General features: G+C 41.7%; 2 protein-coding genes across 20 annotated transcripts in view; one reads left to right on the forward strand and one right to left on the reverse strand.

Moving 5' to 3' along the window:
- The window catches only part of LOC108031361 (dystrophin), a 152,979-nt gene that overhangs the window by 58,942 nt on the left and 76,115 nt on the right, over window positions 1–17,922 (forward strand). The gene's annotated exons all lie outside the window — the stretch shown is intronic.
- Window positions 10,062–11,012, reverse strand: LOC127011554 (uncharacterized). Its single transcript, XM_050888841.1, has 2 exons — window positions 10,297–11,012; window positions 10,062–10,241 (listed from the first exon to the last, which is right to left on the reverse strand). The coding sequence occupies exons 1-2, from the start codon at window positions 10,960–10,962 to the stop codon at window positions 10,230–10,232; spliced, it is 678 nt and encodes a 225-aa protein (XP_050744798.1). The 5' UTR covers window positions 10,963–11,012; the 3' UTR covers window positions 10,062–10,229.

The following is a 17,922-nucleotide window of genomic DNA, read 5'->3' on the forward strand; positions in this document are numbered from 1 at the left end:
AATCAGACCAGATTTTCTTTTATTAATTACAAATCCCATGCACAAACCAATAAACTTTGCTTGGTTTGAAGCAACAGCTCGAAAGACCAAAACCTACCCCAAAATAAACATTAGTTCAATTACTTAGCGATCATTATCTAGGACGCCATTCAATGAGTTTCAATCAGAAAACCATTTAAAATGTCAGTTATCATTGGGCGAACTGAAATTGAAATTCATTGGGAACCCCCAAAAACCCCAGACGCTTAACTGGCATAATTAAGCAACCAATTCAAAGCTCAAAGCAAATATAAATCATCATTAGGGGTATCTCAGATCCCGGGGAGTTCGACCCGCTAATAGAAAAACCAATGGGGGAAATAGTTGAAATTTCCATTCGCCACTCAAGCAATTTGGTAAATTGAACGCAACGAAATGGAACTTTAGGGAGCCGACAAAAGCTTTCCGCAAAATCAAATGCCGAAAGGGCTAAGAACACGATAATAATCCTATCAAATGGCCCGAACAACGAGCAGCCATTGATCCCCGGGTCCGAAAGTCAATTTTTTAACACTTTGTTTGCCTTTTGGCCGAGAACAAAACAAACCAGAAACTTAAATACATTTCGGCCATCCATCCGTCGCTCGGCCTGCGTGTGCCAGCAATTATTGCGTCATTAATCAGTCAGCATTTGCAAATTCCCTGACACTCTGTCCCTATGAAACCCTCCGATATATAACGATTTATATACGTATATCCTGGGGGAGGAGCATGAATCCGGGTAGCAGCTGGCATGACTTCTGTGTGGCTGGGCGAAAAAGGCAAATCTTCAATTTTATTGATTGTTGTACCCGATTCGGTAACGAAATCCTGGCGAAGGAAGATGAATGAACAATCTTGACGCATGAGATTGGAAAAAGTGGTAAAAGTTTTACCGAAAAGACACAATTGCATATCAGATACACTTTCAAAGTGTCAAATTGATAATATAATAATGGTAGATTAATATTGAAAAGGTGTTAAGAATTGTGTTTTATAACTATTTTAATAATGTAATTTTAATTAATTTTAATTAAATGAAATTTAACCAAATGTCATAACAAGGAAGTCATAAAAAGGGAATTAGGTGTTCTCTTGTACACTGTAATTACTGTAAAGGTTGATAAAATCCCCTCAACCTCAAAATAATCCAGTTGTTGTCCAAGTTAAGTTTCTGCTGAATCCATTCCCCTTTTGAAACAACGCACAGTTGTTAAGCAAGTTAAGCCTTCGGTGGCAGGGGGAACTCAAAGAGTTTTCCATGTGACTTGCCAGCGGTAGTCCTCGGTTTCCTGCAACAGGGAAAATCGAGTGGCGGGTGCGATCCCACTCCTGCTCCCTGGCCAATGGCCATTTATTGGGCCATTCCACTTTTGTGTGCGTCAGACTCCTCGAGGCAAGAGGACCCGAAATGCTTGCGAAACGCATTAAAGGCCTCGCAACACATTTTCATTTTTATTTCCCACACTCTTCCAGTTTTCCCCGCTCTCTCCGACGGCTCCTTATGTCCAATCGCCCGGCGGCACTCACAGTTGCGTATCAATAAAATATCCATACATGCATGTTAAGTAAGTGCTCCTCTCCCATTTCGCATTTGCCATTTCCCATCGCCCATCCTCCCATCGCCCATATATGTTATCCCGATATCTGAGCTGTGATTCCTGCACCCGAAACGAATTGGGATTTAAGTGTTGTACAAGGAGGAAAGGATCCGGCATTGTGCCGTATAAAAACGAAATGTACATGGTAGATACTCGCACTGTTCGGGGAGGTTAAGGGCATTCAGAGCCGGACTTGTAAGCAGTTAGCCGAGAAACGTGCCCGAGGTTATTTGCAAAGAGAACCGAAACCGAGACCGAAGCAAACCCAACCAAACCAAAGCGAAACCCGAACATAAAAAGGGGAAAGCCAGGAAGAAGGAAACTTGTCGTTATGTGCTAGTTCAAGTGGTTTTCACTTGATATTGCGTATACGCCACATTGAACACTCGCATTACAGCTGCAACTGCGGAAAAATACTCGAAGTATCTAAAGATACGCATATTAAAATACAAATAATAATCATCCCTTTACAATCATCCTCTTACCAGTTCTACCTGCCAAATCCATGCGCTTTTAATTGTTCGCAGTTCTTAGTTATTGGGCTTTCAACTTGGTTTCGTTGCTTCTTTCCTTTGCCAGTAGTTGGTGATTTTGCATAACAATTTCATTAATTTAACGACTACAAGTGAAGGAAACTTTTGCTCCGGCCATCATTCGCAGGCACAGAAAATGGAACAGGACCTTCGAGGAAATCACGTAACAGCTGGCCAGAGGGAGGAAAGGGCGTGTGGAGAACTTTCATTGTGCGATTAAATCTTTGGCCAAGTTCCGCCTCCGCTTCCATTCAATTGTTGCCGTTTTTATTGTGCAAATTATTATTGTTAGCCAATTGAATTAATTTCGCGCACTGGCAGTGCTTTCATTCAGTCCACATTCCAGCCACTCCTATGGGGAAACGATTTGCCGAATTCAATTAGTTTATTGTGATTTTATTTGCACCAGCAGAACGTTTTTTCGCAGTCAGCAAGAGCAGCGTGAAAATGCCAAGAAAAAGGCGAAAATTGAAATGGCAAAGAGGAAAGTTTTCCGAGCTTTTCCATTCGTCGAAAATTAATGGAACCACCCCTTTCAATTAGGTGTTTGCTCCTTCATAAATAGTTCAAGTTTCGACAGTACCTCTTTTAATTTTTTTCCTTTCCTTTTTTGTTTCTCAAAGTTGGCAATTCGACTATTTGCTTTCGCTGCACGTTCGTCCCCGGACTTTTATTATCGAAATAATCGAGTTTTAATGTCCAGCTCTAGGAGACCCGAAAAACGGTCGCCTAATAAATAAATAAATGTGCTGGGCCTTAAAACAGGAAAGAAAAAGGCTTCAAATGGCATTTAAATTCGCTTATGGTTCTTTTGAACTTCAGCCATTATCTAGATGATTATTATTATTATAAGAATTATGCGGTGCCTGGGGCATTTCAACCTTATTCTCACTACTTAAGGCTTCCAGTGCGTATACGTAATAAATTGTATTGTGCCTGGAGCAAGGATTTTGAATTATCTAGTCGCGGGTCAGTACAGCATTATGCAATAAGTCTGGCTGTAGGACTCAAGAACCTTTCAAAATTGAGGCTTTAATTTTCTTCTTTGTTCATGGGCTTAAAGTTTTGGTGAGTCCCATCTCGGCTGCTTTATAACTTATTTATAACTTCCGTTAAGAGTTTATTTTATAACCCACACACACCTTTTCCCATTTTCACACCTTCATCATCATAAAACGCATACGCACACGGTCCCAAGTACACAAAGACTCGCTACAGTGGAACATGCGTATCAATGGCATGCCAAGAGCCCATAATCCTACTTCGGTTGGCTTTTAGCGGATTAAAACTTTTCAGTTGAGTGCCCCGAAACGGAACCAAGACCAAGACTAAGTTGTCCCAAGTTCGCCCCTTCTTCGCACAGGAATCTTGATTGTGTTATTAACTAGCTTAAATGGGTGTTAATTTCCAGGACAGGTACAGTGCGTTTCATAATCAGTCTGTGGTGGGACATTTTGCAAAATTATCAAACAGTTTTTAGAGATATAAATAGATTTTTCTGGTGGTTGTTTATTGTATTAATCATAATAATCTAAAAACTTTCTTAAAGTAAGGTTCTTATTATTTTATAAATTTTAGGTATAAAAACTAACCAATTAAAGTTGTGTATTATAATTAATTTATCTAAATTTTATAGAGTAATACACTTTTGCTAAATAAAAAACTAATTAAATTCTGGTGGTAATTTTGTTGATGGTCCCATTTACAGTCCCGTCGCGCACTGTACAAATGAATATTGCCTGTGGCAGCTCATTTGTTGCTTGTTTGGCTATTTCAATTAAATGTTAATAAAATTGTCTAACCGAAAAAACTAATTTCGGTGCTTAATGCGTGGTAGGAGAGTGGGCGGGGGAACTACCAGATAGAAATGGAAAATTAGGGAGCCAGAATGGGGAAAAACGCGGTGACTGCGTGGTCTCCAAATTGGCCAACTTAAGTACCGTTCCGTTCTAGTTCGGCTTTTTCTTTTTCTTTGCCGCCTGCCGTGGGGTTTCCCCTTTTTGCAGGGAAAAAGTTTATGGAGCGCTTACATTTCCCTAGCCATTAATTCTACCTTGCTTTTCAATTAGTGTTGCCGTTTGCCTTCGGAGCGCTTTCCTTGGCCCGTTTTGTCTTTTATCGCTTCCCCTTCTACTTTCCCCACTCTCTGCCCCTCTACAGCTATATGTATATCCTGATTTATGCTGTCGTCCTGCAGGATTCCCACAGCCATTCCTCCCACTTGCGAGGCTCGCCAGATGGCTTGAGGTGACTGCAGCGGGCTTATCTCCCGCCACCTCCAGACTTTCCCTGGCTTTCTCCTCTTCCCCCTTTCGGCCGCTCCATCTTAACTAACTCGTCTTCATTTCTCACTTGGCTGCGTATTTGCTAGGTGTTTGCATGACTGTATATGTCCGTGGCTGTCGGTGCTGTCCATGGGTCTGTTGGTATTAGCCATGTTGGCAATGTCTATTGGCCAGGAGGTGTCGTGCTGATAAATTGCCAAGCAAACAGGGCGGGCAGCTGGCTTGTAAATGCCACAAAAAATTCGATAAAAATTGTAGAAGATTTTGGTAAATAAAGTATTCGAAATAATTACAAAAAAAAATTACTGATCATTGATCATATATTAAAAAATTAAAACTGAACCAATTTGCCAATAATTTTTTGTATTTTTTATGCTATGTTAATGTTTAACTTTTGTGACTACAAGGAACTTAGACTAAATTATATAAACATTTTTAATTTTTAAAAAATGTAATCGATGTTTATAGATTTAAAGGTTTTTTTGATGATTAATGTTTTTGAAAAAACTAATAACTACTATACTAAATGAAAATTAAGACCTATTGGCTTTTATTAAACATTAATAATCAGATCGGTTCAAGAGCCTCTTTTAAAAATAAAAAATCAATTTCCCAAATTGCGAAGTATGTTTTAAATAAAAGTGCAGTCACATATAACTTTATTAACCAAAAGTTTTGTTGTTAACTTCCTTATATCGAACCCATTGACAGCCCTGCAAGTTTGGTATATATTCTCGACTATGCAAATGGCAAATCGCTGGCTTTCGAACGCGCTAACACCTGCTGGAAGGCTTAACCAAACAAGCCAGTTGCCCCATTGAGGCGCCACGCCCACCAGGGCTTAGACCCCAGCCCGCCTCTTCCGGCCCCACCCCCTTTTCGCCCATTTAACAGGATTCGCTTGTGCCTTCTATCAGTGTCGTTTTGTTATTTATCCTGCGTGCCTCTTGACGCCTTTGGGGCATGCCACTTAACACACATCGACCACCGCTCCTACCACGCCCCTTTGTTGGGGGCGTACTGGAAAAGGGGCGTGAACGGGGGCGGAGGAGGAGGAGGAGCAGGAGAAGTGGAGGTTAGGTGGAGTTGCTGTAATCTTTTCTTCAGCTCTGCGTGCAATGCGTCGCGTTATTTGCTTTTCATTCCTTTTTTTCGCTCGTGCTGCTTTGCTTTCTGCTTTTTTAATTTATCATGTCTATTTGCTTAGTGTTTGAGCCTGGCCCTTGGCGTGTAGTACAACTGCGGAGTCCTTTTTCCCATTTTTTTTCTCGTATCCTAGCTGCGAGTCCTTGCTCCCTCTCCTGTTCATTTGTTATCGCTGTTTGCCTGTGTTGCTCTTGCAGCTTTTCACTTTTGAATGCGGCGGTGGATTCACTGTTAGCTCCTTTGGTTTTTTCTCGGTTTTTCCACTTAGTCGATCTGTTTTCCTCTAAACGAAAGTTTTGCCCAGCTTTTCGGATTTGGTTTACACTCCGCTTTGCTCCCCCCTTACCGCTGAAATTATCCTTTTTCATCTGGTAACCGCCTTGCGGTCAGATTTTGCTGCTGCTGCTAGTTTGATTAGGTTTCAGCACTAATTGAAAATTATTGAATGGGGTTTTCTCATCAGCATGTGTCTGCTGGGTAGCTTGTTGTCTTTTAATTAATTTACGGTGAGTTTTATTAGCGAAAGATGCGGTTACCGCTGGCTAATTGTATAGCAGTATAAACTGTTACACGAATTAAATAACTTTATTAGACTTGACCGTTCTCTTTTACTTCTTATTCGCAATTGCCTGGTTTTACATAGCGTCGGGTTTAACATACGATTACTTGAAGTTGGCTGCGATCAATATCGATACTTAACATTATACCAGAGTTGCCAGATTGGTCGCTTTATCACAGAAGATACTTGTAGATGCTAGAGACTATTGAATAGCTAGCCGTTACATTCAAATACTAGTTAATATACACTTACATCGAAAGGTTAGAGTTACCTATACATATACATAGCAGAGTTGTACATAGTTATACTTATAGCAAGTCACTAATCCTACTACAATTCGGCCATCCTGACTGGTTGATCACCTGATCAAGACATATTGACTTAAAATTTATGCCTATTTTATCTTTACAATATATAGATACTTAAGTGGTATTTTCTCGTTATGGGGTACATTTTTATTTCTGTTTTTTAGCTTTTTTAGTTTTTATCCAATGTCTTAAATTTTGCGCACTCCAAACACCTAAATAAGGACTACGTGCTACTTGAAAACCTTCGACGTCTTTTAATAAGAATCTGTCATTGCGCATCGCTTTTGCAATCACATATGGTCCTTTATGTTTGGGAATCAGTTTCCTAGCAGTTCCAACAGTCGAGTCAAAATTTTTCACCATTACATAGTCTCCTTTTTTATAATTTCTAGCCTTTACTCGACTTTTGTTATACAATTTTTCATTATAATCTTGAACTTGCTTTTGGTGGGCCTCAGCTTTTTTCCTTATCTTTGTTAAACTATCTAATTTCTTATTTTCATTTATGTCCTCTAGCTTTTCCTTAAGTTCATCCACAATCTTTCCTTTTTGTTCTACTCCAAACAGCATTTTACTCGGAAGTTGTCTTATACTTCTGTGCAACGTATTATTTAAAGCATGTTCTATTTTATCTATAACATTGTCCCAGTATACACCTTTACTTTGATCAACTAATTTTGCTATCATTGGTCCAAGGCTCCTGTTAATCCTTTCAACTTGACCATTGGCTTGTGGTGAGCCTGTGGCTATCTTGATGTGCTTCACATTATATTCTTCCAAGAATTCTTCGAAGTCTTTAGATGTAAAACAACTACCCCGGTCTGAAATTATGCATTTTGGCCTACTATAGGCCCTAAAGTAATCTTTCAATGCCGTTATAACCTCCCTAGTGCTTGTTGATTTAGTTGAATAAAGTCTTACAAACTTTGTGAATCCGTCAACTACCACAAAAATGTGTTTTTTTGCTCTTGACGAGTCTACTGGACCATAATGGTCAATGTGTATTAACTCGAATGGTTTGTTTCCTTTGGGAATACTGTGCAAAAAACCTTCTCCTTTACCTGATTTTGGTGAAAACGCTACACACTTTAAACAATTTTCTATATGTGCAACGCACTTTTCTTTTAAATTTGGAAACCAATAAGTTTTTGAAATTATGTCCATCATTTTATCTCTTCCTATATGTCCTATTTCGTTGTGGTATTTATATAGTACCTGATCTTCCATTTCTTCTGGCACATAGAATAGTATCCTATCGTCATTTGCTTTTCTGTACACTACCCCATTTCTCATTTCAAATAATTTAAGTTCTGCCTTCTCTAAAATCGTTTTAAGCTTCTTAATTTTTAAATCCTTTCCTTGACAGATGACTAAATTTTCCTCAAAGCTGTTGGTTTCCACTATTAGAATATTATTGTACCTGCTGAGAGCATCCACATGCTGCATTTTATTTCCCGCTCTGTGACATATTTCAAGATCATAGTTTTCCATCTCCAAAGCCCATCTTGATATCTTCGGGTTAAGTTCTGCTTTATGGAGTGTTAACTTAAGTGCAATACAGTCGGTTACCAATTTTACATGTTTCCCTTGCAAATATATCCTAAATCTACGAAGAGCATAGATAACCGCCAAAGTCTCGAGCTCAAAACTATGTAACTTAGCCTCATCTGCTGTAGTACGCTTAGAGAAATAGAACACAGGATGTAACTTGCCATCATCTTTCCTCTGCAACAGTACAGCACCAAATCCTAGAGCGCTTGCGTCACAATGTAATTCCGTATCGTCCTTGTGATTATATAACGCCAGTACTGGTGACTCAATAAGTTTTTCCTTTAACGTGAGAAAACAACTCATCTCTTCTTCACCAAATTGAAATGGTTTGTCCTTCTTTAACAAGTCATACAAAGGTTTTGCTATTGTAGAGAAATCTTTTATAAACCTTCGAAAATATGAAGAAAGTCCCAAAAAACTTTGCACTGCCTGAACCTTCGTGGGAACTGGAAAATTTTTTACGGCTTCAATGCCCTTATCATCTGCCCTAATGCCATTCTCAGAAATCAAAAATCCCAAATACTTTATATTTGCTTTCAAAAACTCACATTTATCCATTCTAAGTTCTAATCTGTTCTGTGTAAGCCTTTTAAAGATTTCATCTAATGTTTCTAAATGTTCATTAATATCTTTGCTGGCGACCATTATATCATCCATATACACTACTACTTTGCTTTCTCTGATCATATCATCGAAGATTTTATTAACAAAGCGTTGAAAAACAGCTGGTGCATTTTTGATACCCATTGGCATTCTTAAAAACTCGAATTGTCCTAGTGGTGTTACGAATGAAGTATATTTTACAGATTCCTTATCAACAAAAACATGAAAATATCCATTTTTAAGATCTAACTTTGAGAATACTTTTTTGTCAACTAATTTATCTAATAGATCATCTATGTGTGGCAGAGGGTAATTGTCTTTCAGCAGTGCTTTGTTCAGTTTCCTATAATCAATGCATAATCTAATCTCACCTGTTTTTTTCTTCACTAATACTATCGGAGATGCAAATTCTGATTCGCTTGGTCTTATTATCTCACTTTTCAAATATTCGTCTAGTAATTTTTGAAGCTTGTCCTTTTCTGTATATGATAATCGTCGAGGACTGCAACTGAAAGGTTTTGCATTATCTAGACATAGTTTCATTTCTGCTCTAATCATTGGTTTTTCAGGTCTAGTTGCTTTCACATAACTGTTTTCCAGTATTTTTAAGAAACGACATTGTATTTCATAGGTAGTGCTTTTGTCCCAGTTAAAATCTATAGTTTCGCTGCTTGTAAAGTCGATATTAAGTATTTCGGTTTCAAAATTTTCAATTTCCAGTTGCCCATTTGTACCTGTAGTCGTTGGTTCTTTAATAACCGTTTTCTGTATATTTTGACTGTATTGCTTTGCATTTGTAAATTCAGTTGTTTCACCGTTAAATCTCATAACTGTCTGATCAATATCTTCGTTATTTTGCCTTGTAACTGTTTGACCTCTGCCTGTACTATTCTGTCCCATAACTGTTTGACTTACATTTTCACTATTTTGTCTCATAACTGTTTGACCTTTGCTTCTACTGTTCTGTCCCATAACTGTTTGACTTACATTTTCACTATTTTGTCTCATAACTGTTTGACCTTTGCTTCTACTATTCTGTCCCATAACTGTTTGACTTACATTTTCACTATTTTGTCTCATAACTGTTTGACCTATGCTTCTACTATTCTGTCCCATAACTGTTTGACTTACATTTTCACTGTTTTTTCTCATAACTGTTTGACTCGTTTCTTCATTACGATCATTATGATTTTTTACGACTGCGTGTTCTGCCTTTAAAACTTTAGTCGGCAATTCCAAAACATTATCGGTTAAACAGTCATCTAAACACTCAATATTATGATTTACTTCAGCGACGCGCAAAGACAGATCCCTAGCGGCAATCGTTGTGTCCATTTTGGTTGTATCTTCTACAGTTATCATCTTTAAAGTTCTTAAATCTAAATTTAAATCACAAGCTTGCATAAAATTTCTACCCAAAATCACATCATGTATCATAGACTCATTGGCGACAACTGTTAAGTTAAAGTAACATTTTATTGTTCCTTTTAATACAAAACATAAAATTTTTCCGTAGATTTGTAATGGGCTTCTATTTATACCAAAATATTGTTCTTTGACTTCATGTAATTGGGCCTCCCTGGGCAACAAAGATATTTTAAGCAACGAAATTGGACTGCCAGAGTCTAAGATGCATGCTGTAACCATAGGAGATATAATTTGACTGTCAAAATGGATTTTAATATACCTTACATATTTATTTACAGCATTTCCCTTTCTATCCTCACATTGGGCTACAAAGTGGCCAAACTTGCCACAGGCATAGCAGGATCCTGGATTCCTTGCTGGTTTTCGACAATCCTTAGCGATGTGTCCTCTGGCGTTGCAGTTACTGCAGCGGAATCCTCTGGTGCTGCTCCTATTCTTGTTGAACTCCTTTGACGCCGACTCATTTGACTTATCCAAACGGATACCAGCAAACGCACGGAGAATTTGCTTCGGATCTGTGAAACATTGGATCCGGGCCTGATCCCGCAAATTCTGTGCTGGTATTCCCTCGACTATCTGGTCAACCAATTCGTCTGGATCAATGTTGATGCTGCTTGCCAGCATTGTCTTTGCCTCAAAATACACCGCGAACTTTTCGCCATAATGCCACTTCAAGTCCTCAAATTTGCGTCGCGCCTCTGCTTTGGACAGCTTATCGCCGAATGCTAGGATCAGCTGTTCCAACAGATTCTCTGCCGGCTCCATAATACGCGTTGCATTTGCATGCAACCAGCGCTGGGCGATGCCTTTTAGTTTAGCCACAATCACCAATTTTACGCACACTGCATCCAAGTTGTACATTTCAGCAATGTTGCGTACTTGCTGGGTCCAAACGTTTGCGCAAGATGATCCATCGTAATCCATGATCATTTCTTTGGCAAACGAAAGTGACAAACTTGGCGATTCTGATTCTTTGTTTACAACTGTCATTCGTCGTTGCTCAACACCGTTGCCTACATCGATATCGGTGCCGCTATCGATATGAGCACTTCCATCAGCGTTTGGTATTTTTCCGCTCACAGCTTCCTGGAAGTTTTCGCATTGAACTGCTTGCTTACCTCCTGCTTGATTGCAGTTTTCGGGCTTGCTGATGACGTCATTGGCAACTGCTTGCGACGCAGCTCTTACTTGCCCAAGAATGTTCTGGAGCTCCTTTCTTCCAGCTTCGATTTCAGCGCGTATTTGTTGTAGCGACGATACTCCTTCGGCCACGGCAGGAATCTGATCCGACCTAGGGTCGGCATTCTCCGCAGAGAAATGCTCTCCCAAGTCATCCTCTAAATCAAACTCCTGAACGTGCTCAGCCGAGTCTTCGTTTTCAGCGTCCAACGGTACTGGGGACTCCGGGCGAGTTCCACGAACTAACGGGTCCACGCCGTTTAGTCGGGCCGCGAGTTCGGCCTTATTGCCGATTGTCGGCAAGTTCAGTGCCGCCAACCACCGTTTGAGCTGGACGACCGTAAATTGTTGTGCATCAATTAGATCCATTTTATGGGTCAGGACCACTTCTGAAGTTTATAGCAGTATAAACTGTTACACGAATTAAATAACTTTATTAGACTTGACCGTTCTCTTTTACTTCTTATTCGCAATTGCCTGGTTTTACATAGCGTCGGGTTTAACATACGATTACTTGAAGTTGGCTGCGATCAATATCGATACTTAACATTATACCAGAGTTGCCAGATTGGTCGCTTTATCACAGAAGATACTTGTAGATGCTAGAGACTATTGAATAGCTAGCCGTTACATTCAAATACTAGTTAATATACACTTACATCGAAAGGTTAGAGTTACCTATACATATACATAGCAGAGTTGTACATAGTTATACTTATAGCAAGTCACTAATCCTACTACAATTGGAAATTAAATTATTCAACCATCACTGAGTTGATTTGATTGATAGTGCAGTTAAAATATTTCAACATGAATTATTGCTGCGAAAATATTTTTGGGAAAATAATTTCTTTGGCAATAATTTAAGAGGACCTTTGTAATTTAAAGAATATTTCTTTAAAGGTCTGCCTTTTGGCTATTTATCTTTGCCAACTCAAAAACCCGCTTTCCAAACAAACCACGAACAACAATGCAAACAAATGATGGCAAAAACCAGATAGAGATTCTGCCCTAGCTCAAGACACTCGTTGCCACAAATTAAATCAAATTCCTCGAAAGACAGAAGGGAAGATAAGGACCCAGGAAGCCGGGGAGATTCATCAGCCACACACTCGCACACAGACACAACAAACACTGGGTTCGTGACAGTGACAGGACATCTTATTTAATTTCCAGAGCCCAGGAACAGGACCAGGACCTGATTCCGCATCACAGAACTGGAAACCGAGCATAACATTAATTTTTGTTAATCTATTTTCAAGTTGCTCTGGTCAGCAGCCAGCAGCAGCAGCACTGTGTCCCCTTTTCTTCGTCGTTTTTGGGCCGCAAGTAAATATGCTGTCATTAATTTAAAACTTACACAAACAAACCGAAAACTTCCCTGCTGTCTGTCAGCCGTTGTTGGGAGCCTTCTCCTCTAGAGTTATGTTCATTAGCAGAGGAGGGCAGGGTGTGGAGGAGGGGCAGGCCAGAATTTAGTCCGAATTCCTAATGAGCAAGAGCAGGCAAATCTAACCCAAATATGTCAAGACGATGGCTGGCATTTTGTGTGCCTGCCCAGTGCTGTGCTGCTGCAAGGTGCATTGCTCCAGGGGGGTCAGCAGGTGGGCTGCACTGAGAGAAAATCAGTCATGAAACATCTAAAGCACAAGTTATCCAACACAAATAAATTCCTTAAAAAAAGCTTAGATAATCAAATTAGACAAATGCTAGCTTTAGATTTTAAAGACAATTTGTGATTGCAATTAACAGAATATTGAGTTTAAATTAGGAAAAAAATTATTTTAGAATATTGAGTTTACAAATAAATTAAATATAAATCTGATTTTAAATGATTAAGAATTACTTGTTATTTTTTCGTTGAGATAAACTTTATTTTCTGAGTTAAAATACAGTTTGATTTGTTCTTTTACAAAGTATATAGTATTTTATTTCATTTTTTAATGAAGCTTTTCATTGCTATCTGTCCCAATAGAAATCCCTTTTCTGCCAGTGCCCTCGTGTGTGTGCAAAGTGGGTCTCTTCAGTTTGCCGTGCATGTGCTAAAGTGTTGATACAAGTTACTTTCGCCATCCGCACCTCATCCCCGTGAATCCTCGGCTGTCCTAGCACACTGACACACTATCCACGTGAAGAAGTCCCTGGCTTTCTCCGCTCTGTCTCTCGGCCCCTGTGTCTCCAGCTAGTCATAAACCACAAAATGGGGGGCGGGGATTGGGGATCTTTCTGGGAGTCCCAGGACAGGACCCCGACTTCAGACAGCTGAGCACGTAGCATGACGAGTTGACAAAGTGCATCACGGGGCCATGATGCAGCTTGCAGCTCTTCTTCTCGCTGTTTACACAGCTCGAAAAATGTCCTTCCTTGTTTGCTCTCGGTCCGCAATTATTTCGCACATTAACAAATTAATTTGCACTGCATTACAAAACACCTGCTGGCTAGTGGGGCATTTAGGCAAGGACTTTAATGGCAGGTTATCGACGGAGTAATTGTTAAATTGCCGTTTGATTTTAATTGATTGATATTTGTGGAGTTCTGCAGGTGACACCAGTGTTTGCCTTTGGATTGACCAATGTTTATTTAGTTGCCCTAAAGTGGATAAGGCTTTGCAAAATTAATTAATATAATGCCAGCTGGAAGTTAAGTGCCACTATAGTTTTCATAAGTAAATAAGTGATGAATGAACAGATTGATGGGTTTTAGTACAAAGTCCCTTAAATTTACATCATTCTACTTTTGGGGAAAATATTACTCATTAATTTCCATTTAGGGGATGGGGAACAAAAATATAACTCCGTTCAATGGTGTATTTAATATGTGTTTTAAAATAAATTGCTGGAATTCCTCAGAGTCCCTGGATGAGGTTAAACTTTGGAATTTCGGCCAGTGCAAATACAGTCACCACGTAAATTAATCTACCCACTCGGCACATGTAACTCACTTCTTTCCTCTCCCTCCAGCAATCGTGCGATCTCGCTCTATCTCCACATTCATATGTGCATTTTGTTACATGTTCGCGCGTATTTCCCTCATGGCTTGTTTCAGCCATCCTTTCCGCTTTCCCGGCCCTTTTCCCTTCGGCCGCATTCATTTGCCCGGCTTTTCTTATTTCAGCTCGAATTTGTGTTTTATAATTTATGCGCATTTTTTATTAAATATTTATGTTTGTGCCGAGTTCTAAGCCACACATACCGCACTCCCTCCTCGCCAATATCATTGTCGTCGCTCATTTCCCTTTATGGCGTATTTACGCTCTAAAGCGTGTAAATGTTTTCCATTCCATTGTTTTTCCTGCTGTTGACACTTCGGTGGGGAAAGGGGGAGGAAAGGCGGGGAAAAGGGTTAGGGAGTGACCTTTCCACACGCACACTCATTGTCATAAATAGTTTTGTTCAAAGCAACCGCAGCAACTAAAATTTAAGTTTTCCCACATATGCTGTTGGCAGATTCTTGCTCAACTTGGGTGAAATTCTGTTGAATTTGGACGTTTTTCTGCCTCCAGGTAGTCTGCTGATATTTGACTTGGCTAATTCGAAATGGCAATTTGCATTTGTACAATGCAAATCCTTCGGCATTTGTATTGAACAAATTGCTGGCCTATTATTATCATGTAAAATATATTACGGCCTTGAGTCCATGTCGAACCTGTTTGCATAATATATTCTGCATTTATTCAATGGCATTATTTGCTGTATAATGGGTTGACTTGACAAATGGAACTGAATTGGGGATAACTGCAGATAAGAAATTGATTACACTTTCCACAATTAATTATAGTATACTCAAAACATTGAAATGTTGCGCATAAATCAATAAGTGTAATATAACAATAAAATTGAAAATACAAAAATATGAAACTATAAATAGGAGTAATCTTTTGACTCAACAGAGTAATACATTTTACTGTTTTAACCACCAAGTGTTAATAATGTATTTCCCGTACGCATTTAGTACATTTAAAGTATATATCTTCACTAATTGCACCTCGTAGTGCAATTAAATTGAATGTCAAAAAAGCGAGTACAAAACAGCCATCGCAGTGATTGATTGATTGATGGTTTGATTGGCTCACGAACAGTTCATGGCCGGGTCAAGGGAAACGAATGCGCCATGACCACGACAATAACGGCCAAGATTGCGCAGCAGCAGCAGCAACACCAGAATCACCAGCAGCAGCAACACCACCAACAGCAGCAGCAGCAACAACAGCCTACGAGCAATATGAATGGTTTCCGAATTACAGGATACCCAGCGGCTGCCACGCCCCCCGCACGCACAAATCCCATTTACGCAAAGCCCAACGCCCACGAACTGGACCTGCACATCAGCGAGTCGCTACTGTATCCAGGTAGCACCGCCCAGCAGCAGCAGCAGCAGGCGTTGCAAAGTTCTCCGGGTCCGCCGCCGCAATTGACCAGCATGTTGCCCAGTTCCGGACTGCCAGGAGCTGCCCAGCCGATCGCTCTGAAGGGGAACAATCCATTTCTGAACAGTCCATCGCCCACGGAAGTTGCACCATTGTCCAGTGTTGTGCCCGCGGCAATATCCAATGTGCCCCCGGCAACATCTGCTAGTTCGAGCAACTATGAGATGCCCGAATACGCGGAGCCTTCGCGACTGCGCGGTCTGAAGCAACGTCCTCATAGCATCGCCGTGGGCGGGGCACCAGCCTCCAGTTTCGTGGACTACAACGCCCAGCAGCAGCAGCGACTGTTGCAGCTTTCGCGGCAGCAGCAACAGTTGCGCAATGCCGTCACAGCGGCCGCAGCCACAGCCAATGGCGGCGACAAGGAGACCTTATATGCGGCACTGTTCCAGCAGTACAGACAGAGTCCCACCAACGGACAACCTGCTCCCCCAGTTCCACTGCACCGGAAAGGCACTGTGGCTCCGGTGGTGCCACGCAGATCGCAGAGCACGCCCAGGCCACCAATGCAGCAGCAGCAGCAACAACAGCAACAGTCGGGCTTAAATGGCCAAATCAACGGCAATGGAGCCCAGCAGAGACCCAGGAGCTTGGATCGTTTCAATGGAGGACTGGCCGAGGCACCACCCATACCCCTAAGACGATTCCCCAATGGCAACGGCAACGGCAACAGCAATGGCACCCTAAGCCGTCAAAAGAGTCCCAAGAAAAGCAGCAGTGCGGACAATATGCTAATGAGTCCGGCCGCAAGTCAGGTGAACACCATGCGGCATTCCATCAGTTTTCATGGCAGTCAGGAGGTGGAGAATGGCCCCAAAACCGAGCAATCCCGACCCATGAGCTACGCGGCACCAGCTCCAGATCAGGCCTACTTGGAACACCAGCTGCGGGCCTATTCGGAGCAACTAAGAACCATCACGGAAAGTGTGCGAAAGTACTCGGAACAGGCCAAGTTACTTTCCGAGCTCAAAAGACAACAGCAGCTGGCCAAGCAAAGCCAGACGAATCTGAACCTGCTCACGCCGACAACCTGCAATAATAGTAATTCCACCGGCAACGGCAATAACAACTTCCAGCCAAATATGATTTCCCCGGAGATTGTCAGCAAATCACTGGCCTCGCTCTCCACCAGTCAGGCCAATGAGGCCCAAACGCCCTCCAATCAATTGCGACTCTTTCTGGACAACATAAGGAGCAGCATGCGACAGGAGTACCAGCAACACATGCCCGAGGATGTGCTAAAACCCACTACCACGTCGACCTTGAAGAGAAATGGTTCGACGGATCTCGCCCCCATAACAACTACCAAAGCGGAACCAGAGGCCACGCCCACGCCCTCGGATCAGTTGAGACAATTTCTCGATGCGATACGCGCCAATAAAATACCTGAAAACGTGGACAAACCCAAGATGACAAGCTCCCAGACACTGGACTCCTTCATCTCGAAACCCTTGCAAATGCCAGATGTCACCTCCGGAACGCCAGGTGGAGGAGGAGTAGGAGCCACTGCGGCAGGAGTAGCTAACAGCCAAGCTAACGGGCTACCCACTCGTCGAAGACCAAAGAGCAGCATTATACCCGGCAGCAGTAATGGCAAACTGGAGCAAAGGGAACACTCGCTGGTGACCTCCGAGAGTTTCCACCAGATCTCCGACAATCTGCGCCTCATGAGCGAGGATCTGCAGGCCCTGAGTCCCAGCAAGGCCGTTCCCAGTTCGGCCAGTAGTAATAGCCTAAAGAACCTAGCTGCCAATGGCAATAGCTCGCTGACCACGGAACTGCGGGTTATAACCACTTCGCCATACAGCACCTCCCCGAAACTGCAGCAGATGGTCACGAGCAAGTCGAACAGCTCGCTGGGATCGGTTACCACGCCCTCGAGCGCCACCACGACGCCCTCGACGGCGCCCATGATCACCGACTTCAATGAGATCCTGGATAGTTTTCAAGCCATGGCCGATAAGTACAAATCGAAAGGTTCCTACGACTATTTGCGCAAGTGCTCGGAGGCCCTGCGACAGCATTCGTTGCAACTGAAGTTGCAGCAGCAACATCAGACACATCAGCAGCAGCAGCTGCCACACCAGCAACATCAGCAGCAGCAACAGTTGCAGAATGGATTCACCAGCGATGACAGCAGTTCTTGCAGCACAACCCCCGGAAGCATTCGGGAAGCTGTCCAGAATCTGCTGCTGCAGCCGAGGAACGGGTTCCAGATCCTCGACGATCGCATGCGGTTGTTCATCGATATTATCGATAGCCAGGATCGGTTGAGTCAGGTAATC

This window comes from Drosophila biarmipes, chromosome 3R (genome assembly GCF_025231255.1).
Source record: "Drosophila biarmipes strain raj3 chromosome 3R, RU_DBia_V1.1, whole genome shotgun sequence".
NCBI classification, from domain to species: Eukaryota; Metazoa; Arthropoda; class Insecta; order Diptera; family Drosophilidae; genus Drosophila; species Drosophila biarmipes.